This window comes from Ictidomys tridecemlineatus, chromosome 2, assembly GCF_052094955.1.
Source record: "Ictidomys tridecemlineatus isolate mIctTri1 chromosome 2, mIctTri1.hap1, whole genome shotgun sequence".
NCBI lineage: Eukaryota > Metazoa > Chordata > Mammalia > Rodentia > Sciuridae > Ictidomys > Ictidomys tridecemlineatus.
In genome coordinates this window covers 223024773-223050021 of record NC_135478.1, presented here as the reverse complement: position 1 = coordinate 223050021, position 25249 = coordinate 223024773, and the positions used below count along the sequence as shown (strand labels likewise).

The 25249-nt window shown below is 36.8% G+C and overlaps 1 protein-coding gene across 1 annotated transcript in view; it reads right to left on the bottom strand.

Moving 5' to 3' along the window:
- Cntnap2 (contactin associated protein 2) overlaps nucleotides 1–25249 on the bottom strand; it is a 1898037-nt gene that overhangs the window by 1084203 nt on the left and 788585 nt on the right. Inside the window, exon 4 of the mRNA XM_005326627.5 lies at nucleotides 24946–25093. Within this exon, the coding sequence (XP_005326684.2) occupies nucleotides 24946–25093 (148 nt within the window). The remainder of the gene's footprint in view (nucleotides 1–24945; nucleotides 25094–25249) is intronic.

The window sequence follows — 25249 nt, the reverse complement described above, 5'->3', positions numbered from 1 at the left end:
TTTTGAGATTAGGGATGGAAGCATTTTGGGGAACTGGATCTATAATTGTCAATATGGATCCACTTTTTGTATCTTTACTTAAACTCCATGCTGTATGTGATCCCTTATTTCCCTTCTATCCCACCTATTTTCTTACTTTCCTGTCCCAGAAAATCCTATTTTCTGTTCCCCATTTAATATAAATTTTTGGAAATGAAAAAAAGGAAAAAAGTAGTAAAATATATGAAAGGCAGAATTCTGAGATAGTTACCAAAGTCCTAAGCCTGTACTCCCCGCCCTTGTGTGTGGCAGAATCTGTGCATAGGACAGGTGCACTCTGATCATGGTTATGTGCTTTGGCCAAGGAAGAGGATGCTACAGATGCAGATAAGGCCCTGGGTCAGTTGGAATCCAGTAGAGAAACAAACCAGGAAGACAAACTTGTATTGGGATTTCTTTCTAGGAATTGCTTATGCATTGTAAGGGCTGGCTTTGCAACCCACAGGACAGGTTGTTAGGAAGGGTAGATGGCCATGCTTGAACAGAAGCCCTGTCCATGGGCAGAATTCTGTTTTCTTCAGGGAAATAGAATTCTTAAGGATTTTTCTCATCTCTTCTCTTAAGGATTTTTAACTGATTGGATGAGGACAATCTGGATTATCATGAAAACTTTCTTGAAGTTAATTAACTAAGGAGACCAATTTTACCTACAAAATACTCTGAGAGCAACACCTTGATGCAGGTTTGATGAACTGGAGATTACAGCCCTGCCCAGTGGTCCCATAAACATGACCCTTCCAGGTTCCTGTACTGATTCAAGCAGGTGAACTCTTCAAAAGGATGTAGAGATTTGTGATTGAAAGCAATAGATGCTTTCCTGATGTTTCTGAAGACGCAAGCACCGTGATAGCTACATCCAGCAGTGCTGGAGGGGCTCTGGAAGCCCCAGCCTCAGCTGAGACCAGAGCCTTGATTGAACCATGTGGGCAGCATTGTGAGCAGAAGGCCCTGCCCAAACCATTCCTGGCACCTGGTGCCTGGAAACAGAACTAATAAATGTCAACTTGAAGCTGTAAGTTTTTGGTAATTGCATATTGAGGGCACTGGGTTAACTTGGCATTGAGCTAAGGAGATTTCATAAGTTCTTTCAAATGTTAGTCACGGTGATTATACTTTTTATCAATCAAACATCATTTTTTTATTTCTCATTTTCAATGACAAAGAATACAAAGTTCAAAAATTAATTTTCACAAAGTAGGTGCCTATTGGATCCAAAATTTACACTGCAGAGAAAGTTCAGATTATCTCTTCTCATGGACACATGAAGTATGTAGAACAGAGGAGTTGGGGGATTAGTTACTGTTGTAAATATGGTGGCACAGTCATTAAAAAGAATCACATTAAAATATTATTCTTTGAGATAGTACCATTGGTGCTCTTGTTTGCTATGGACAGCATGTTTGTCCCTCCTCAAATTCATGTGTTGAAATCTAATCCCAAGTGTGAGTATTAGTGGGACCTGGGTCAGGTGATTACATCATGAGGGTGGAGCTCTGGTGAGTGGGACTAGTTCCCTTGTAAAAAGAGACCAGGAAAGCCATCCCACTCTCTTCCCACCCCATGTGGATACAGGAGGAGTCTGCCACCTGGAATGCCCTCACCAGAACCTACTGGGTTCTGGCTCTGTTCTCAAACTACCAGAATCAAGAACTGTATGAGAAATGCATTGATTTCTGTTGTTTATAAGTCAATAATCTGTGGCACGCTGTTATAGCATTTCAAACCATCTAAGAAAGAATTTAACATATGATCTTTTAAATAACAAAGGAAATAAATATCCACTGTGGTTGATATTAGGGAAAGAGAACCTATGTAATGATTTATGCCCACATTTTTCATCTTCACTACTCTGCCACTACTGTGAGTCTGTGCACTGTGCTCAGATTCAACTTAGAACAACTAGTTATCCTCTGTGTAAACACAAGGGATTATTAGTCTATAATTTAAATTGAACATAGCAACAATTTGAGGAAACTGAAAATATCCTGTAAATTTAAATAAACTTTACAAAATCCAATTCCTCAGAAATTTCTACCAGATATATCTATCAAGAGAAAACAATTTTCAGCATGTTATGCTGTTGAGTTTTTAAGTAAGGCATCCCTAGAGACTCTGGCTGGCTGGCTAAAACACAGGGAGATGGCAATCTGAGGCCTGACTGCTGTTTTCTCACCCTCATTTTTGGCAACCAGAGGTGAGACTCTAACTCCTCCAATATGTTGGCTATAGAGTAAAAGAGCTGAATGAAATAACCTTAGGAGCTGCTAGGAGTTTCACTCTACTGACATCATTAGTCCAGTTTGAAGGACGGTTATGGATCACTGAGAGGACTTTTTTCTCTCTCCGACTTAAATAACAGGTCAGTATGACCTTTACTGCCTCCCAGCATTTGTACATCAAGCTCCAGCTGCAGGTGTCGGGTTTTTGCTCTTAGACCTCTGAATTAACATGCTCTCTGCTCCTCTGTAAAACTGCCTCCATACTTCTTATACCCTAGCATTTGGAAAGTAGATAGATATGAAAAAGATGAACCAAGATGACAAGAGGTACCACTTTCTCTATTTCCTTGCAGACTCCTGACTCCAATATCCACTGGAATTGAAGTGAAATCACAAATAGACTTTTAACCATGTCCACTTTAAAAAAAAAAATGAGATCTTGTCCTGACTTTTAACCATGTCCACTTAAAAATGAGTTCCTGCTTTGTGCACTTTACATTTGGGAATGCTCAGGAAGATAGGAATGCTGTGTGGAAGACAATTCACACATTCAAGAAGTTGATAATGGACTGAAGAACATACTGATAAACATTAACTCCTAAATGACATCTTAATATACAGGTCAAACTGAACATAAAAGCAATGGGAAATGAGGAGGAAAATGATCCATAGCAGAGATATGTGGATTCTAGACTGTTTGCCACTAAACAGTGACTTGCAATCAAATCACTCTGGATTTCTCTTACCTGGTGTTTAAATGTAAGAATTAGAAGAGATCATCTTAAATTGCATAGGAGACCAATACTCCTTCAACTTCTTGAATCATTTGAGCAGTTTTCTTTTTTTTTTCACATTGTAAAGTTTTGTGTTTTTATTCAAGTTATTCTCTTAGCAAAGTTTAAGAAAACAGAGTATACAAATACAATTATAAATCTGAAGAAAATTTAAAAGGGGCCTAAAGAAAACTATCTTTGGAATTGCTTTAAGTTGTTTTGCTAATGAAGTTAGGAAATGCATAAATAACCATAGGATAACCACATAATAAATAATTCTGAAAAATACAGTATATTTTATGGATTCCAAACTGGATTATTAATTAGGAATGGATTTTGTCTACAATTTTATTTCATTCTTATTTGACTTAGAACAGCTAATAATAGTCTCCTAGAGAAGATTCAAATGGTTGACATTTATTTTATAATTACTCTGCTTGCCGTTTTCTGTTAACCTACTCAGTTTTACAATATGAAAAACAGCAACTTCTATCTGTATGTTGCAAATCGGAAATTGAATTTAGAAAGGGCCAGTAACTTGTCTAAAGTCATGGCTAATTAAGAAGGAGCTGGGGTTTGGACAAGGCTGTAGATGATAGTGGGTTTCATTTCGGCAGATCAAACACTTTCAATGGTGTATTTCATAAGAAATTTGAGTTGTGGAAATTTTGCAAAATGGATGAAGGATTTACAGAGTTTTAGTTATTCAAAAATTGGCTTTCTGGTGTGAAATGATGTCAATGAACTTTTTAACACTCTTCAAGAGGATATCTGTGAGGTACATGGCTGTTGGAGATGGGAAGCATCATTTTTGTTCACTAGAGACCCTTCTTCATTTTCCTTTATTTAAGACATATTAACATTCATAAGCTCCTCTCTGACTAAACAAATATTTTGTAATTATTTATGGAAAAATATCACCTAAGCACTGTTGGCTGGAGATGTGGAAGAGGGGTAGGGAGGGGAGAGAAGCTTGTGTGCATTCGAGAGAATTCAAGCAACACTTGCCTTCTGCAAAGAGCAGAGAGAAAATAATGTCAAATCTACAGAGTGGGGTGGGGAGTTCTTCCACATCAGCTAGCAGATGAGACGCTACCTTTTTATCAAGTAGTCTGTACTCATTATACAGCAGAAAAGTTTTCATAGTAGAATAAGAACTGTGGATCAGAGGAAGGAATTTGGGAGTGCAAAATGTTATTTTTTTTTCTTTTCTTACTATGTGGAACAATTTTATGAGCTATTTGTCAGGATAATTCTAATTCATCAGTTTCATTGACATTGGAATTTTAATAATCTCTCATCAGTGCTCAAAATAGCATTTCTAAAAAAAAAAACAAAATTAAAAGTCAAAAGAATATATCAAATAACATATTAATGGCAAGTCAGAATTTTAGCATAAAGAATATTATATTTATTCCTACTGCTATTTGAACATGTCACTTTAAAAGGTAGGAATCACTAAAGGACATTTGTTAAAGATTGAAAATAGTGCTGTTACCAAACATTCACTTTGTATGTGTTTTAATGAACTAGCCTTCTCTATTTCTTTCCATCTCCCTTTCCCTTTGTATCTCTTTCTCAAAAGGTGCTATAACTATTGACCACCTTATTTATCCTTGTTCACTTATGATGCTAAAATGATCATATAATTGGGAGAAATCAAAACTATGACTTGGTAAGAGTGATTTGCATAATGATTTTGGTAGCATTGATAAGCTGAGCCTCAGGTTTTCTTAGCAAATATATGTGTTAATTCCTTATGTCCAAAAGTATGTTAATTATTAAATATTCCTGCCTTCTGTTCCTGATTTTCATATAAATTAACTTATTCTTTAAGTATCACTTTCAAAACTTGAACATACTCTACTTTGCTAGGCTCAATAAACCCTTTCATAGATCCACTGAGTTTGCCATAATTCTTTTCACTTCTCAGAAACACTTGAGTTTTTCTTCATCTCTTCACCCGTAACTATGGATCAGTATCATTTCCAAGAGTGAAGGGGTCCCGCTGCACCCCACACCTGTGATTGAAGAATTCTATTCTAGTGTAACTTTCTGAAACATTGATGACTCATTACCACAAAATCATTTTATATTTCTGATAGATAAAATAAAGATTCACTCTTTCCAAAATATTTCAAGAGATTTACTACAAGAAAGATAGAATGTTTGGGCCCCAAAACTACCTACTGATGGGATTCTAGAAGGACAAAGAAAAGTGTTGGTGTGTGTGTAGTAATATTCAGTCACAAAAAGAATGACACCCTATCACTCATGACAACATGGGTGAGCCTCGAGGACACTATGTTAAGAGAAATGAGCCAGACACAGAAAGACAGATGCTGCATGTTTCCACATACTTGGGGAATCCGAAAAGGAAGCTACAGAAGTACAGGGTTGAACAGTAGCTTCCAGAGGCTACATTGCAGAGGGGAGAGCAGTGACGGGTTACACTTTGGCCAAAGGAGACATAAGGTGGGGGATAGAATAGGTTCACAAGACCTGCTGTCCACGTGATGTCTCCAGGAAATGACAGGACATGGTACTGTAGAGAATGCAGAGTGGCTGTGGGGTGTCCGCACCAACAGTGATGGCTGTGAGGATGTGCCTTTGTCACTGAGGTCTGACCATTTCACGATGCATTTACTCTGCAAAACATTGTGCTGTACACGATAAACACACACCATTCCATTTGTCCATTTAAATAACTAAGTAGAGTTTTAATAAGGAAATGAACACAAGCAGGTTACTTTAGATGCAATACAGAGGAAGAGTTCTAGGTGAGTCCTACACCAGTTTCAATAGGGTCGTTCTACTTGTTCTGATGGGTGATTTCAGGGGCAGCTACTTTCCCTCTTTCAGGAAACTCTCCTTGTTTATCTATAACCTAAAGTGCTGGATGAGGTGATATCCAAGAGGCCCATCGCCGTTCAACCTTTTCTGGCTCTGTGCCTTTGTCTGCTGCTATTCTTTGAAGTCATTTACTGCAGAGAACCTTACCTATGAGAGCAGGAAAATTATATTTTTATCTAAAGGCAACTCCTTCTAGAAGACATTATTCCTCCAGGCAAGCATCAAGACCTCATTTTTGATGCCTAATTAATGCTTAAGATATATTTTCTTGTGAGATTAATAACAGATGCTGGGTAATAAAATGCATCTTGGAGTTGATGCCACAGTAAACAAATAGTTACTTAATAATTCTATGTGTAACCAAATGGAGGAACTAGGGAATGTGAATAGCAACAACTATAACAATAGTAGCCAATATTTGTAAGTGTTTATCTTAAGTCAACCATTGTACTAAGCACATTACCCTTAGTATCTCATTTAATCCCCATGACAAATCTATGGAGTAAGCAGTATTGCTCCCATTGTGAGGTATCAGAAAAGTGGATTTGCAAAGCTTAAGTAACCATCTCAAATCACCCATTAAATAAGCGTAGCATTTACTTTGCATCTAAACCCCAAGAACCATCTCTTTTCATTATATCGTATCACTTATCATAAAGGATAATGTTCCACTTCAAAGTACAGTTAACTCAAATAATCCCTGTGCATACATATTCTGTTCAAAACTAAAAATTGACATTGTCAGGCAAATGTTTGCAGATGGAGTCTATGTATGTTTATGACATAGAAAACCATACATGACTGTATTCAAGATCAATAAAAAGCAGAATTACTTATTTTGAAAATTGATAATATAATAGGAAAAAACTGTCATTGTACTTGGGTGTACTTTCTCTCCTTTTGACCTACAGAATGTGCTTTTATATTGTCTTTTCATTAGGAACATTACAGTCTTCAAATTATTACAATTTTGAGCATTCTACATAATATTCAAACAAACTGTGACAAATTAATCACAACATATAAAGGTTATAGAGATTCTTTTCATATGACATTTCAAATATAGATTTTGGGTACTTTGATGGTATTACTTTTATACATATATTGAGGAAAATTTTTTTAAATAGTATTGTTAGCACTTGCACATTAAGTAAACTATTCACCACAATTTACATTTTCTTTTGAATAAAGAAACTGGTTGCTATTTGGGATGATTATTCTATGTGGACTATTAATAGGTTCCCAGTTGGTTCAAGTGCCCAAGTCTGCCAGAGATGCTGTAGATCCACTGGGCATGGGAGAGGAGGGCAGTGGATAGTGGCATTGTAAGTATTAGATCTAATTCTTCTGGAGAGTAACCTGTCAATACACAGTGTCACAATCAGACTTCAAAATGGATTGACACCAAGACAGACTTAGATTTAAGTTTCCCAAAATAACAGCTGGATGGGCACTTTAAATTAACATTGCTGATAAAAAAAAGGTGTAAGAACTTCCATATACATCTGAATTTGTAAGTTGAGATTCAGATCTTGCATATATTTGAAAACTGTGTTCGTTTAGAAAATTATTTATAATTTAGATGTTCATGCTTCAGCCAATAAGACTTAAAGAAATTGTGAGAAGAAGGCAACATGAAATCAAACTCCTGAACAAATGTTTAAGTGTCAATACATTATTTTATCTAGAAGTATAGATTTTCATGGAAAATTTCTAGAGCTTGTTGATCTTGTTTAGCTGGGACTTTACGCCGCCCATTGGTGAGTGTTTTCTCTTCCCTTCTCTCCAGACCCTAGCAGTCACCATCCCACTCTGATTCTACGCTTTTGACCTTGACTACTTTAGGTACCTCATGTTAGTGGGATCAGGTGATATTTCTGTTTCTGTGATCATAATGATTTATTTTGGGAGGGGGTACTGGATGTTGAACTCAGGGGCACTAGGCCACTGAGCCACTTCCCCAGCCCTATTTTGTATTTTATTTAGAGACAGAGTCTCACTGAGTTGCTTAGTACCTCCCTTTTGCTGAGGCTGGCTTTGATCCTCATATATCAGCCTCCTGAGCCACTGGGATTACAGGCATGTATCACCACACCCAGTTATAATGATTTTCTAATATTAGTGATACAGTTCCAGAATATTAGTGGTAAGAAAAGTAAGGGAAAAAATCTAGATGATCCATAATGCCACAGCTAAGAAATAAATATGGTTAGAATTTTGATGTATTTTTTGCACCCTTTTCTCTTTCACCAAACTGATAGGTGAAGAGATATCGCTCTGCAACAGCAATTTTATATACTGCTTTTCTCTACTGAATAAGTAGCCATTTTTTGTTATCATCGAAAATTCTTCAAATAGTTTGCAATGGTTGTCGACATAATTTATTCAATCACTTCCCTTTCTGTGATAATTTTCAAATAGCTATTCTTAAGGAAAATTTTAATTTATCTCTATTGTGCTCTAGTCAGGCGCAGAGAAACTTTCTCCATTGTTCTTTTGGAAGCATTCTAGAATAAACAACCAATAAGCAGACAAATTCATCATCATGCCGGATTTTACATTCCTTGGCTGGATGAATGGACAAAAATTTATTTAATCTGTAGTTTTCTCATTGGCAAAATGGAAATAATAATTACTAAGCTGCCGTAGTATTATGAGTTATAAATAAGGTACTTAGCCCAACATCTGACACATAATCAATGCTCGATATATGCTGGCTACTATAATCATAGCAATAATGATTATTATTACAGTGGTTCTTATCATGAATCTGTTATGCTCCGATTTGAGGTGGCCTCCAAGAGCCAACATGCTTTGGTGAAAGAGCAAGTTAAACTGACGTTATTCAATGTGACGCGTAAGCTATTTTATTTCATCAATTTTGGTATGCACATTGCAAAATGGGAATTTAACAACCTATCTTGCAGCATTTTTGAAAGTACATAATACATGTAAGCCAGAAATACTCAATAAATGCTAGTTGTTACTTATTTTCTAATTTTAATCTTTCCTACTAGATATATGTCTAATTCAAACTAGTGAGAATTCATCTAACAAACGTTAACTTAGTTAACCAAATCATCCTTTCTTTCCTTAACTAAAAGGCAAGCATGGATTAATAACATGCCTAACTTTGAAGTTTGGGCCCACTATATAATTGGAAATGAAACATTGTTAAGAGCATTTATTTTTCTTATCTACCCCAAACACACAGACACACACACATGCATGCATGCACGCATGCACGCACACACACAGAGAGAGAGAGAGAGAGAGAGAGAGAGAGAGAGAGGGAGAGAACCCCAAATTTCCAAATAAACCCCACCTCCAATTTTATGGTCAAATTGCTAAGTGACTGGATCATTTGAACCATATTGAGGATTGAGGATGCTTGGAATTATCCATATAGCTCTTTGATGTGCTCATTTCAATTTAAAAGCAATAGAAAGATCAGTCAAACAAAGTTAAGTCAGCCACTGAAACAACTGTTTGAATGTTAGATGCACATATCTATATATTTTTTTAATACTTTAAATGTGGATGGACGACACAACACATTTATTTATTTATTTATTTATTTATTTATTCATTCATTCATTCATTCATTCATTCATGCTGAGAACTGAACTCAGGGCCTCAGAAGTGCTAGGCAAGTGCTCTACTACCAAGCCACAACCCCAGTCCATATATAGCACAGATTTTATCCTGTCTACATACGATGCTCCACTATGTTCATTTTTTAATAAACAGGATTGATAAAATGACTTCATCCTCAAAATCTCAGAGAACCCACTTGCATAATTCCATTTCTTACCAGGACCCTAATGGGCCTTCTTTTCTTTAATCAGCCAAAGAGTTTCTGAATAGGAAGCAAAGTAGAACAGAGCTATTTTATTTATTTATTTACTTACTCTATTTTTGAGAAAATCAACCATGATCTGAATCATGAATGAATGCTCAAATGTGAGTGGAGGGTATGAAAACAATGTAAATTTGTAGTATATTAATTTATTAATAATAATTTATTAATTATTATTAATCAAGTGCATTCTATGATTTTTCCTGTGCTTTTAGCGGTCTGTTGCAAATGTGAGACACAAAGGGACAACCAGATAAATAATCTTCACCCTAAACCAGGTAAAAAGAGCCAGTCAATCCTATTTTGACCTCAAATCTATGCTCACAATAAGGGAACTGTACAATTAACCCAAAAAAGTATAGATACAAATTGAAAAGATAGCTTAAAAAGATAGCTTATGACCCCAAAAGGCAAGAGATGGTAGTTAAAATAATTCAGCTTATATTCAACCTTCCAAATTTTGCATAATTCTCTGTAAATCACAGGTAGAAGGTATGAGGATTTAAGGGGGTTAGCTTTATTTTGGTAATGTGTAGGCTGACAAGATGATATACCACTTATTCCATATGCAGTATACACACAAGCAATCAACATCTGTAGGTCTACTTTAATACCCTCACTATTGTCCTAATCAATATAAAGTCTAAGGAACCGTCCATCTGCAGGATGTGCTATCTGCACATAATAGGCCACTAATCTGTATGTAAAATAAACTTTGATTCAATTTTTATAGTGTGTCCATTTTCTTCCAGTCATAGTGCCTAACGATACAGTGAATCAATTACCAGGTGGCACTTAGCCCACCTATGCCAGAATTCTTGCAGTTTTGTCCCCTGGAGACACTAGTCAGTATCTGGAGGCAGGATTGGTTGTCAGAGCCCAGGAGGCCTGAAGTTCTGTGATCATCCCATGGGCAGGTGCCAGGGATGAGGCCAAAGATTCTGCCTCACACAAACTGGCCCCTTCCTCCCCTACAACAAAGGATTAGCTGCCAAAAACATAGGCAGTATCAAGGGTGACAAACCTCCATCTATGTTGACATTTGCCTGGACCATAGCATGAAGTATGGTTTGTTTTTAAAGCATTTTATAAAGAAGCTATGAGAATAAATGAATAAAAAAAATGAGTGACATAAATTACTATTTTTAAAAGAGGAAAACTAGATGATCCACAGTGGCGGAGGGAGGTCAGGTACGGTTCTCGGTTGCTCATTGAGATAAATATTGCCATAGTTATGAAACTTGCTTTTTGCTTCTCCTTGTTGAGCCTGCATTAGGAAACATGCCTTATTTTGTGTCATCATACGCCCTCCCGCTGATAGATGGAGGAAACAATAAAATTTGGAGTGAGCATGAACCAGAGGTGCTCTGTACTCTAAATTCCATTGTTCTCAGAGTCAAACCCAGACGACAGTGAACTCAGCCATGTGTTCACCCTGTCCTTTGCAAAACAGAGAAAGCTTGTGAAATATTTGGGGGAAATGATCATCCTTTCTATATAAATACAATGATGGGAAAAGGGGCTTGCCACCAGCAAAAAACAGAACAAAACAAAACAAAAACATGGATCTTTCCGAGTAAGTTTAAGGAGCCACTTGCCCATTCTCAATTAATTCCCTATGGCACATGAATGTGGCTCCTTTCACAAGTTTAAAATAGCAAAAACCAATAGATAAACAATTATCAGGTGACAACAGGGAGGGACACATTGCATGGGACCACACAGGCTGTGGATGTAACTAACGCTCATAAAGGAACCCTAGTCACTTTAGTAGTAAAGTCCTGGTATTTGGGTCCGATGGTCAGATGAGATTCACACAAGTCAGGTGTCTCATTCAGAGTACAACATTACCAAAAATTGGGGGAAATAAGAAAACAAGAGGTGGTGGTGCAGGGCCTAGAGTAAGGCCCAATGTCATGTGAGCCTTGACACCAGGAGAAGCCAGGAGAGCCTCAGGTGGCCCAGCTGCAAGCTCCCCTCCAACCCTGCTCACGTGGATGAGGCAACCTAATTGGGTACCCCTCCTATCAGGGAGGAGACAGCTCCTGCTTATCCTTCAGTGGGGGGTGCCCCTTCCCTGCCTCCCAACCTAGCAGATTTAAGGGGAGTAAACAAGGACAGGGTAGGGACCAAGAGCTTGAGAAGAAGATTTACATTAAACAGGGATGAGAGGTAGGAGGGAAAGGGAGTGAGAAGGGAAATCGCATGGAAATGGAAGGCGATCCTCAGGGTTATACAAAATGATATATAAGCGGAAAGGAGGGGTAAGACAAGATAATATAAATGGAAGAAATGATTTACAGTAGAAGGGGTAGAGAGAGAAAAGGGGAGGGGAGGGGAGGGGAGGGGGGATAGTAGAGAATAGGACAGACAGCAGAATACATCAGACACTAGAAAGGCAATATGTCAATCAATGGAAGGGTAACTGATGTGATATAGCAATCTGTATACGGGGTAAAGTTGGGAGTTCATAACCCGCTTGAATCAAACTGTGAAAGATGATGTATTAAGAACTATGTAATGTTTTGAACGACCAACAATAAAAAAAAAAAGGAAAAAAAAAGAATAAAAAAAAAAAAAGAAAAGGGGGTATTGGAGAGAATTAACACAAAATGACTCTTGCCCTTGTGGAACTTATCAAATCAGCATGTTTGATATTTAATCAAATAAACAGTCATCATGACATCTAAGTCATTATTTTATATTTTAAATATAAAATCCACATCCATTTACATATATATGATATTATCATATTTTGCATAGAACAGATTAAAAAAATAATTACAATTTTTTGTAAAAGTTATTCCCAAAGAGCAAAATAATGTTAAGAGTTATTCTCAATAGGAATCTATTGTTACTGTTTTTCTTCTCTTTTTTTAAAAAATCTATCAGTATGTAATAAAATATTGAAATATTTGAAAGAATTTAGGATACACCAAAGGTCAGACTGTAGGAATATTGCTATCTCCCTTAGACAAGGCCTCTTTTATTTAATGAAACAATTTAAAGTATTTAAGTGTGTATTATAAATAGATTAAACATTTTATATACAAACCAAAAAAAAAAAAAAAAAAAACCAGCCGGGTTGCATCCTCGGTGGGAGGCAGGGACAGAACACCCTCCTGCCACCTCAAAGCCGCCTCCCACAGTCCTGGTAGTTCATTCTGTTCCCAAGGGCAACCCTAGCTGGGCCTGCCAGTCATGAGGCGCTTCCTCCCAGGGCTGTTGGCGTACATCTCTCATAAACTGCTGCTGATCTCATCTGTACGGTGCCACCTGTTCAGGTCCCCATAACCCTAGGACAGGAATTGCTCCCTCGAAACAGGGTGAAGAGGACACCATTAAAGCTGACGGGCAAGCACAGTAAAAGGGGATCTGTACACACTGTGCCCTTTTCCTTGAACTGTTTCCTCCAGCGTCAGACATACTGCGCTCTCTGCTCTCTGGCCTGCAGCGATAGGAAGGTCTCTGAAGACCCTGCAGCTGACGACCTCACACGGGAATCTTTGCATTGTGAAGCATGTCAGTTAACACCTCAAGGGGTCCCTAGCTCACAAGTTATTTTCTAAAAAAGCCATGGACAAATCCAGAGACGCTAAGTCTGTGTCTGTATAAGCAACTTAAAACAGTGACATCAGATCACACCATTCCACATGCAAGGAATTTCCTCCTCGGGAGAATCATATGGGGGTGCTTGGGGGCAGAGTGTTCAGAAGGTCCAAAAGAGTTGCCTTCTCTTTTTGACGATTGTCCCCCATTCATGGAAAGTGAAATGGAACATTAGACACCTTCTTCAACTCATTCCAGTCCACCAAACAAGAAAGACTAACATGACAATATTTTGAGCCTAAGAAACTATTACATATACATTTCCCCTAGAAATACAAAAAGTAAATTTAAAAAGGGTGATAACTGTTGTCAACCTTAAATATACAAGATATGATATTATTCTAGTAAGAGTAAAATAATCTAAAGTTTCAAAATGACTGACTGCTAATTCAAGTGATTTAGATTGAAATTTTAAAAGTCAGCATACTAAATAATTATTTTATTGTATTGTTACTTTTAATTCATGAAGGTGATAACTGCTATCTTAAATATTTGCTCTTCTCTCCATAGCTAAGCTAATTTAAGTAGGTGATAATTAAGACTAACAACTCAAGAATAAAAGCTAATAAAAGAATCTCTTATATATATTTGCAGTGTTTTAAATTTTATTTCTTCCCTCACATTAAACAGGGATTTTAGGTGAAATGTTGATGAACTGTATCACTGTAACTGAGACTTTAATACTCTTTGTAATCACCTAACATAAATAAGGATTACCTTATGTGTAAAAGGTAGTTGAAACATCTCGGGAGGTAGGATTACCCCAGGAAATGTGCTGACTGAGATTGATAAACTTTCTGCACCAAAATGCCATGAAAGCTTGAGTTGTGTTTATTTGCAAGCTGTTCTTAAATGAGTGTGTTAGAAAAAAGATCAGTCATTTCAATTTCCTTTTAGAAATGTGGAATGTGCGATATTATGGAGATATTTTTCTTGCTGAATATCTCCACCTGTATGTTCTTGTATTGATAATTGATGGGCCGGATGATATTTATATTCATTAGAGTCTACAAAATAATTTTGTGTGGGCTATCACTGAGACTGCAAAAAGCCTTGGTGGCGGAGAAGAAGACAAGAAGAACCAAGGAGAGGAGAGGTGAGACACTGTCAGGAAGAAAGCAATGCTAGAGATTGCTGCACCTGGATTTCCAAGTCTGCAGTTAGCTCATTTGTGTAAGCCACATGACCCCGTGCGTTTTGGTCTCCTCGTTAGTAAAAGAAGGGATTGGGCTGGAAGGTCTTTGGGGAAATTTTCAGCTTTAATGTTCTTGTAGAATGCACAAATGGCTCTTCTGTATTAATCAAAACATCTCATTTATAAAACATGCCACAACATAGTTTCTTTTCATTATTCTTATCTTCAACCAGCTATGGTAACATGTGGGTATACTTATGTTTCAATCTTTAATTTTCTTGGAAAATTATTTCATGGGAAGAACTTTGGACTACTCTGTACAATGAAAACCAAATGCTCTGGAAATTCTACAATACAAATACATTCAGAACAGCAAACATGGATTTAATTGCATGTTAGTCTTTATCAGTAATTTTAAGTTGCTTTTAACCCAAAACTGTTGGTTTTAAGTGTCAACATAACTTTTAAAGTTCTTGAGAGTAAATTTTAAAATTTACACAGTAAGTAAGTAATACAATGTGAATCTACCTACAAATCAGAGTCATCCTAAATGGTCCTGCAAAATATAAACTGACATCTGTTAATATCTTGTATCTACGTGTCCACCACATTATCTTATTAAACACACTCAATACTAATTAATTTCCAAGTAAACAAATTAGTGCTTAACAATTAATTGTTGGTAACAGGTATCTCCACAGACATTAAAAATGATAATGTACTATTTTTTCCTCCTTAAAATTTATTTTCAATTCAAAGTCACCTTTAAACACTGTTTCAGGAATGAGACCTACTGAGGATCTAATGTTTTCCATAGCTTAACATGAGGTAATCTCTTACTAACTTTTAATATCTATACTTTTAAATTGACATTGCTAAAATAACTAAAGACTATGACACAAATGATCTGGTATGTTTTTCATGTGGACAGAATGATCTGTCCACAGTTTAACTATTTTGAATTAAGCTTCTATGAACATTGATGTGGCTGTATTACTGTAGTATGCTGATTTTAAGTCCTTTGGGTATAGACCAAGCAGTGGGATAGCTGGGTCAAATGACAGATGCCCTTCAGTAGATGAATGGATAAAGAAACTGTGGTATATATACACAATGGAATATTACTCAGCATTAAAAGAGAATAAAAGTATGGCATTTGCAGGTAAATGGATGGAGTTGGAGACTATTATGCTAAGTGAACTAAGCCAATCCCCATAAAACAAAGGCTAAATGTGCTTTTTTTTTCTGATAAGTGGATGCTGATCCATACAGGGATGGGGGAGGCATGGGAAAAATGGAGGAACTTTGATTAGGCAAAGGGGAGGGATGGTTCAGGGGAGCAGGAAAGATGGTAGAATGAGATGGATATCATTGTCCTAGGTACGTGTATGACTGCACATATGGGTGTGACGCTATATCAAGTACAACCATAGAAATGTACAGTTGTGTTGCAATTGTGTACAATGAATCAAAATGCATTCTTCTGAAATATATACTTAATTAAAATAAATAAATATTTTTTAAAATAAATAAATAAAATAAAGATAAGAAAAAAAAAGAATGATCTGTCAATTGCTATATGGATACTACCAAGGAAAGCCACCAATATGTATATATATGTACATATATGTATCTATACATATCTATACACATATATGTACATATATGTATGTATACATATGTGTGTAGATACATAAATTCATGGATAGATACAGATACAGACACATCTGTTCTATTACAAAGATTTCCAATTATAATGTCAAATGCAACCGACTTTGGGGTGCTTAACTACTGAGCTATATCCCCAGCCCTTTTAAATTTTTATTTTGAGACAGGGCCTCACTAAGTTGCTTATGGTTGCTAAGTTTATAAGTTGGTGAGGCTGGGCTGGCCTCAAACTTGCAATCCTCCTGTCTCAGTCTCCCAAATTGCTGGGATTATAGGCACGAGCCACAGCACTTAAAAAAAAAAAAAAAACAGAGAACACTACATGTTCTTGAATCTAAAGTTCATTTCTTTTACCAACAAGTTCCATTTCTCTTTTTTCTTTTTGCAATGTTCCATTTATAACACACAGAATTTATTTTTTATCTAATTACTTGAAAATAATACAGCATGTCTTGCATACATAATATATTAGTATGACAATTTTAATTACTTTTTTATCTTGATATCTTGACATTGGTAGCTATTAAACCCATTTGTACTTTGAGTTATTTTTATTTTCATATAAACCTAGATATCATGCCCAGATTAATGAATGAATAATATATTTTTTTCCTCTGATGATGAACAATTTATATATAAAACCCATTAAGGAGTTTCATGAGATTGTAGTTTAAAATAACCTTACTTAGAAATAACACAAGAGGCCCAGAAATATTTAGAGAAAGGAACACTGAGTTACTTCCTTGATAGAGCTCTTTCAGAATACCAATTAATGTACTTGGTTTGACAATTGTTCCAGAAGTTTGTAGGCCCTTGGATCACCATTCAATATAGCATTATAGATTTATATCCTGATCAACCAGTAGAAGAATGAATACAGCCTCAAACAGTAGGCAGTTTTCATCAAGGGAATAAACAGGATCTGTACCACTTACACCTAATATTAATTCACTTCTAAAAACATTTTTGTGTGTGTGTGTGTGTACAGAGCATCTGCTAAATAATGAAATGTGGATGATGAATGAGGTGGCTGTATCTGCCTCCTCTACCCAATATCCCACAGTCTACTTTAGTTTTGAAATATCTTGATAAATAAATGATTCATTGGAAATGATCATATGATATAATCAGAGTAGAGAAAAGAAGTGGTTTATTCCAGAACTTCAGAGAAGTCTTACAAGATTTCATCTGAAGTGAATCTTGGAAGATAGAAAAACTGAATAGGTAGAGCATGCAGGAGAAGGAATTCCCGTCAGACATATGATCTTAAATGGATATATATTCGAGGAGCAAGCCATTCATGCATTTGGAGATATAAATAGTTCATATTAGTGGGGCATAGAATGTAACATGGAAAAGACAGAACTACAGAGGTAATTGTTGACCTGGGGAAAATTATATTTCAAACCAACAGCCTGGACTTTCTAATCAATGTAACATCATGAAAGTGTTTTAAACACAGGTATGTTGTGGTCAGATTTTCATTTTGAGTCCGATTATCAAAATGCTTTACAAATAGTAGAATTCAACTAATCCTAATGAAATTGATGAATCTATGTCACAAATATATTAGTCCTCCAAGTAGTATTAAAACACTCACTTTAACTATACACACATATACGAAAAACGAACTCCAATTATAAGAATAAATTATATTGTCACCTCTCAGATTCTGATATTGAAAAAGCTACTCCCATCTGGAATTCTCCTTTGCCCTGTTTTTTTATCATTTTTAAGATGGGTGATACCTGACCCACCTACCAACAGTGGAAATGTTTCCTGCCCCTGGATGGTCACTTTTTTTTTTTTTTTTTTTTTTTTACAGAGTATTACACCATTTACTTGTCCATCTCTTCTTCCCAAATTTAATTTGCTAGAGGGCAGGGACAATGCTTTAAGTTGTCTCAAAATGCCTTAATACAGTAGACTACAAGTAAATGTTCTCTGAACAAATTCAACAAATTCTGAACACAGAGTTCAAGTATCAAGAATCCTTCTGTATCTTACAAAATTTAACACCTGATTTAAACAAGAGAATAGGGTTTGAGTGATACAATTATTTATTTCTCTGCCCAATTAAACTAATCTAAACATAGATTTTTTTTCCACTCTTAATAAATATGTATAGCACTGTATACTATTTTCTGCATATTTATGTTTACATAGAACCTCATGATACGGGCTTCCTTGGAAATTGAGTTTCGACAGTTATGATTAGAATGACGTCATACTGGGTCCCGGTGGGCCCTAAATCCAGTGACTATATCCTTAGAGAAAACTCACGTGGAGACACAGAGATACAGACTCCTGCAGTGGGAAGGAGACCATGTGAAGCCAGAGACAGCGGCAGGGATGGTGAAGCTACAAGCCAAGGGTTGCAGCCTTTAGATGAGAGAAAGGCGTGGAACAGGTTTTCTCTCTGGGTTTCCAGAAGGAACCAATTCTCTCTGTGAGAGAACACATTTCTGATGTTTCAGGCCACGTTGTTTGTGGAAATTTCTTACCAAAGCCCTGGGAAAATAATCCATATGTTCAAGTTAGGGTCTCTTGCCCTGGCACCATGAGAGCTAGGGGAAGCAGTTGTTGTGTCAGTCAGCTTTTGTAGTGGACAAGAACAACTTAGAGGAAGAAAAGTGCGGGGTCATAGTTTCAGAAGTGACTCCATAGCTGGCTGACTCCATTACTCTGGGCTTGAGTTGAGGCAGGACACCATGGTGCGAGGGCATTGCACGGGAAAGCTCTCAGCTCCTTCAGCTCAGGGCAGCTCGGAAGCAGAGAGAGTAAGAGAAGAGACAGGTACAGGACATACAATCCCAATGGCATGCCCGCAGTTACCTACTTCTTCTAGCCCTGCCCCAGCTGCCTACAGTTACGACTCAGAACAGTGATCCTTTAAAATTATTAGTCCATCAAGTGGATTAATCTATTGATGAGGTTACAGCTCCTATCATCTAATCATTTCACCTTCGAACATTCCTGCATGTGTACCATGAGTTTTGGGGGGATAGCTCACATCGTAACCATCACAGTGTGTTACCTAAAAAAGGACAGTTTCATGGGAGAAGTGGTTGTGTTGGGCACAGTATGAAAGGATCCAACACAGCTGTGTGTCTACACTATATTTGGCTTTTTTGATATGCTGTTTTACTTGGTCAGCCTTTGATTTTCCACCATGATCTGTAGTAGATAACCCTATCGAGGACTTCTTAATTGTTCACCCGAATTGAAGGCCTATATAAAAATTACTTAAATTGCTTATATCCTGGCTTCCCAAGGAAACAACCTGACTCTCAGGAAGACTCTGGTTAAAAACTAATTTTGTATTTGCCATTGCAAAATAATTACTGCTTTAATCAATACACTATGTTTAGCTTTTGTGAAATGAATGTTTGGGTAATGCAGCCATAAGTGACTTTTTAAACAAAATATTAAACGGAGACTTTTTGTTCCCCGTAGTCTTCCAGGATGGAGTAAGAAGATTAGCGTCAGAGCTGTGGGAGAAGGCTTACCGAGTCCAAAGACGTGGGACGTCTCACTAAGTTTTAAAAATAACAGCATGCACTTGTTTCAACTAAACTTGAGGGAAAACCAAGTGCAGAGGGAGCAGAATAATTTAAAATGAGTTTAGATTCTTTGAAATTGGAAAGCATATTATATTCAAGACAAGTCAGGAAACAGGAACAGCAGAAACCCTGAAGGCTTCAAAACGGTGTCCTGGAACAAAAGTGCTCCACCTGGGACAGAGGGAATCTCTTATTTTTAACCTTGAAAAGCACCGAATTTCTTAAATGACAAAAATGCTCTTGGAAGAAATGCATAAAGGAAAGAAAGAAAACACAAGGTGACATCCAAGAGGCACACAAATAGAATGGGGCTCACTTGGGAGCCGTGTCCTGCCCCCCAAACCCCGTCTCCCCAGCACTTCTGACAAACATTGAAGGAAAAGGAGTACCAGTCCCTGTCTAGTCTTCAGGTTTCAGATAGATCCCAGATCAACCTCCACAGGGCTCCTAGGAAGATGAGGGAATGCATCTCTCCTCCCACCGAATAATCAAAGCCACATTTCTCCTTGCTGAGACCTTAGTGACACAGCACTGCTACTTATGAATAGGGCAAATGGAAGGGCAGACCTGACCCACATTTGACTATCTATGCTAAGCCTCAGGCTAGCATCATTCTGAATGGAGAAAAATTGAAGACATTCCCTCTAAAATCTGGAACAAGACAGGGATGCCCTCTCTCACCACTTCTTTTCAATATAGTTCTCGAAACACTGGCCAGAGCAATTAGACAGACAAAAGAAATTAAAGGCATAAAAATAGGAAAAGAAGAACTTAAATTATCACTATTTGCGAACGACATGATTCTATACCTAGAAGACCCAAAAGGGTCTTCAAAAAAAACTACTAGAACTAATAAATGAATTCATCAAAGTGGCACATTTCCTCTCTCAAAGACACACGGCTACTTTTCTCATGAAACATCAGAGACAGCCCTTGAGACAACAGTTGATTCAGTTGGAGAAAAATCGAGGGTCACCTAAGCATCCCCTCTAGTATGAATTCCATAAGAGATAAATTTAAATTGTAGTGAATTTTAAAAAAGTTTCACATAATAAATACATTTAACACATCTTTTTCTTTTTGTAAACATATGATTTTTGAAAAAGAGATAAATGCAATTTGCATTTTTTAAAAACAAAAAAAGAAACCAATCTGTAAATTTTGTGTGGTTAGATAAATGCCTGGGCTTTACATTATTGACTCTAAAGACAGTTTCTAGCATGATTAAATTGTTTTCCAAACTAAGGAAAAAAATTAAAGACTGCCACTGGAGAAAAAAATGTTATAGTTTATTTAGATTACAAAGGGATATGGAAGAAAAATATGAAGAAGTGTATGTTTTGATTCTTTTAACTGTACTCCATTATGTTAGCCAGTAGTTACAATATTTAAATTCAAATTTAGATAAATTAAAGTTAAATAAAAATGCAGTTTGTCTGTTGTTTAAGCTATTCATCAAACCCCAGTAGCCACTTGTGGACAGTGGCTAGAGCAGGTGGAGAACACTTGCATCTTTTTAGAAGGTTATATTGGAGAACATCCATGTGGACATCTTCTAATGTTTTTACAAAATTTTATTTTCTGTCTTGACGTTGATGCTGTATTCATTTCCTACTGCTGCTATAAAAAAACTACCAAGAACTTGGTGGATGGAAACAACAGAAATGTTTTCTCACAGTTCTGGGGACAGAAATCCCAAATCAGGTCCACGCTCCCTCTGGGGGATTCAAGGCAGACTCTGCTCCTTTCTCTTCCTGCTCCTGGTGGCTGCCCACATCCCTTGGTTTGTAGCCATTTCACCCCAGTCTCTGCCTTGAAGTCACAGCCTCCTCCTTACCTGCCTATTTCTGATCAGGATATAAGTAATGGAATTTGAAGCCCCCCTGGAAAACGCAGGCTGTTCAAGCCATGGTGAGACTCTTAGTCACACTTATGCACTCTGTTACACAAGAATTAGGTCCCAATGTCTTAGGAGACACTGTCTAGCCAACTACAATGTTATCTTTCAATTTCTTTTTTATTTTAGGATGTCAATTTATCATGTACTCCACTGGTATCTATTGGTACAAATATTAATATAGTTTTCCAAATCTGTATGATTTTTTTTCCTCCAGAAAGATTTATACACTAGAAATATCTGGCTTCCTATCTTCCTATTTTGTTTCAGTTATTTACCCTTCCAATCTGGAGACTTTCAAAACTTAGTCTTGATGGGAAAAACCCATAATAGCATTCACTCTTCATTTTACAAAACCACTTGCAGTGATTATAGAGCACATTGTCATATTTCAAGTCTCCCACTACAATGGGTAAACTTTAAAACAATACCAAACGCCTGAATCCTTGGAGCAACAGGAATTCTTATGCATTGTGAGAATCTGAATCAATACAACCACTTTATAAAAAAATGTGTCATTCGTGGCAAAGGTTGAAAAAAAAAATATATATATATATACACACGCTATCAGCTAATAACTTTTCTAACATTTGTAACAATTCTATAGAAAAATTTTATATATATATATATATATATAATATATATTATATATATATGCTATTTGCTAAATACCTTTTCTAACATTTGTAACAATTCTATAGAAAAATTCATAGTAATTCTATAGAAATACCCCCAAACTGAAAAGAACTCTAATGTTCACCAATATGAAATGAACAAATTATGGCAAAATATTTACCCAAAGGGATAATATTAATGAAAATAAACTAATATTTTTTATACAACAACATGGATATATCTCATAAATATTTGTAGAAAATAAATAAGATACAAAATAATGCATATTTTATCATTCCATCTGTGTGAAATAAGAGAAATAAAAGATGATTTATAATAATATAGCACTGATGAAGTTTTATTTTCAAGAAATAGTAGGAACTGGGCGTGATCGGGGCCACTAGCAGCTGTGTGAGCCTGTAGTTGCCCTGGGGATGGTCAGGTGGGTACCCACTTTGTTGGATTTAGGGCTTGGGAACAGAAACAGTGAGCTGGAGCACTGTCCCAGACCACCTGGCTTTCCTTTTGGTCCCATCACCAGGCTCTGTGCCCATGGGCAAATTTTAACTGTCACTGTTTTATCATAATTAATACCACTAGATTAACTGTATAAATTTGTCTCCCAAAGACCAAGGTTTTCTTATTCCCTGTGCTGTTACTGATATTTAGCATATTTCATGACACTTGAAATGTAGCCAATAATTAATTCTTAATAAACAGTCCCATATGTCATGGTTTTCATCTTTTTCATGACTTGAAAGCTGAACATGTTTCTTAGGACAGGTGTCATGCAGATAAAACACCATGTCTCACCCTGGCCACCCCATGATGCTGAGAGCCAGAATATGCAGAGAGATAGTGCTCTGTGTCCATGAGCGCCCAGCCCCATGACAGTGAGGATCCTCATCTATTACCAGGGCTCTTTTTGGGTTTTCCCCAAAGACCTAAAACTTCCTCTTGAAAAGCCACATTCTTCTGAATAAATATGTGTTATATCTGCTATTATAATGTTCATTATAAAATGAACACCTATGGAATTTTTAGATAATACCCATGACCCTTTTATTATAATCTGCTAAGTTTGCACATCATCATTTTGCCTATGAATTAATAAAAGATTATTCAGTACCATTATTTTGCCAATCTCTGTAACTAAATTCTCATAGATATTACGGCTTTATGTATTATTTATATAGAATGTTGTGTTCCCTTAGTTTTAAAAACCTTGTGAAATAGAAGAGTTTTCCATTTTCTGGTTATAGTGAACTTCTGTGTTTATGAGTCTGTAAGAATTGGTAGTAAAAAATCTAATAAGAAAATCCTTGCAAAAATCCTGATATCCCAATTCCCTGCCCTGCTCCTACCCAATATTTTTCCTTCCCTGGATGATCAGCAGAACAGGGAAAAAGATATTTCCTGGGAGCAGAAGAAAATATTTTACTGGAAAATTCATAATATGAAGCCAGTGTTTGCAAGTAATGTTTTTACAGACTGACTTTACGTTTTCTAGTGGCTTCAAGAAATGTAAGCAATTTTTAATTTGGGGTTGGTATTGCCTTCACAGGAAGAAAATAAGCAAAGAAAAACCTCCTCCCTAGAAGAATCTAGCACCAGTTTTGTTCTTAAAGAAGTTCCTCAGATAGAGTTTTGACAAACTTGAGGTCAGTCAAGATGGATACGCAGAAGACTGTGGACGGGAATAAATTGGAGGATAAAAGGAAGAAGAGGGGGTAAGAAAGAAGGAGAGGAGTGGGAAAAAGAGTGGGTGAGAGAGAAGAGGAAGGACATAAACGAGGAAGAGGAAATCAAATACAGTAGCCTCTCCCTCATTTGTTTAGTGCTTTTGTGTAGTTTCAACAACCCAAGTTGAAAATATTAAATATTAAATTCCAGAAACAACAGATTCATAAGTTTGAATAACTTTTTTTTACAGTATATTGTTATCATTCTATTTCCTTAATATTTATTGTCATGAATCTCTATGTCCAATTAATAAATTAAACTTTTACCATAAGTAGGTATGCATAGGAAAAATCTGTCTATCTGGTTGGGGTTCGTTACCACCGACGGCTTCAGGCACGCACAGAAGGTCTTGCTACATACCCCTGGAAAAAGGGCGATGGCTACACTATGAACAAAAATCATCAGAGACAACAGATAGCAGAATCACAGTACCCCAAATCCATATACTGACATCATTGGGAACAGGTATCAAGTATTCAGACATTTAAAATGTTAAAAAGAAATTTATTAGAAATAGGAGAGAGTTAAAACAAGATTAAGTGAAAACAAACTCTTTGGGTGAAAAACATATAGATTTGAAAAAAAGGGAAATAAACTAATCGACGTAAAAATTGGAAGGGCCACAGCTCAGATTTGGTGGAATGTAAGAAAATTCTTCAGCATGGATCCCACACTCTTCTCTAAGAGCCACAGAGGTGGGTACAAGCAGAGGTTTTCTCCTTTTAAATATTTCATAAGACTACAGACGACTTAATTAATAAGCTTGGTTGTTTTGGACCACGGAACAAAAGTCACTTTCTAAGTCCTTTACATCATGGTATTCTTACATGTGTGTGCAAGATGTTTGTTGCTACAGTGGAAAACGAGCATTTTTAGTTTATTTTCAGAGGACGCAATAGGAAACAGTTAATGCGAGCCAGATGGCGCTCTCAGGGTGGGGGAGCAACCCCACCCGTGGGCACGGGGACTCACAGTAGGCGCAGCCGTACACCTCCACGCGGAGCCCGATGCGGCCCTCTCCGTTCCAGTCCAGGGGCACCATGCGCACATAGCGGGCCACCACGGGATGCTGCAGGTCATGCCGGACCACGCTGTCCGAGTTGGTGTTTCCAGGAAATGCCTAGGAAAGGAATTAGGATTTAGAAACGTGTGGAAATACTTTAGAAACCCCCCATCCTCCATGTGCTAAGAGAAGCTCAAATTCCCATATCCAGCCGCACAGGGTCGTATTCTTACATGATAAACAATTAGATTTTTTTAAGAAAACTCTTCTCTT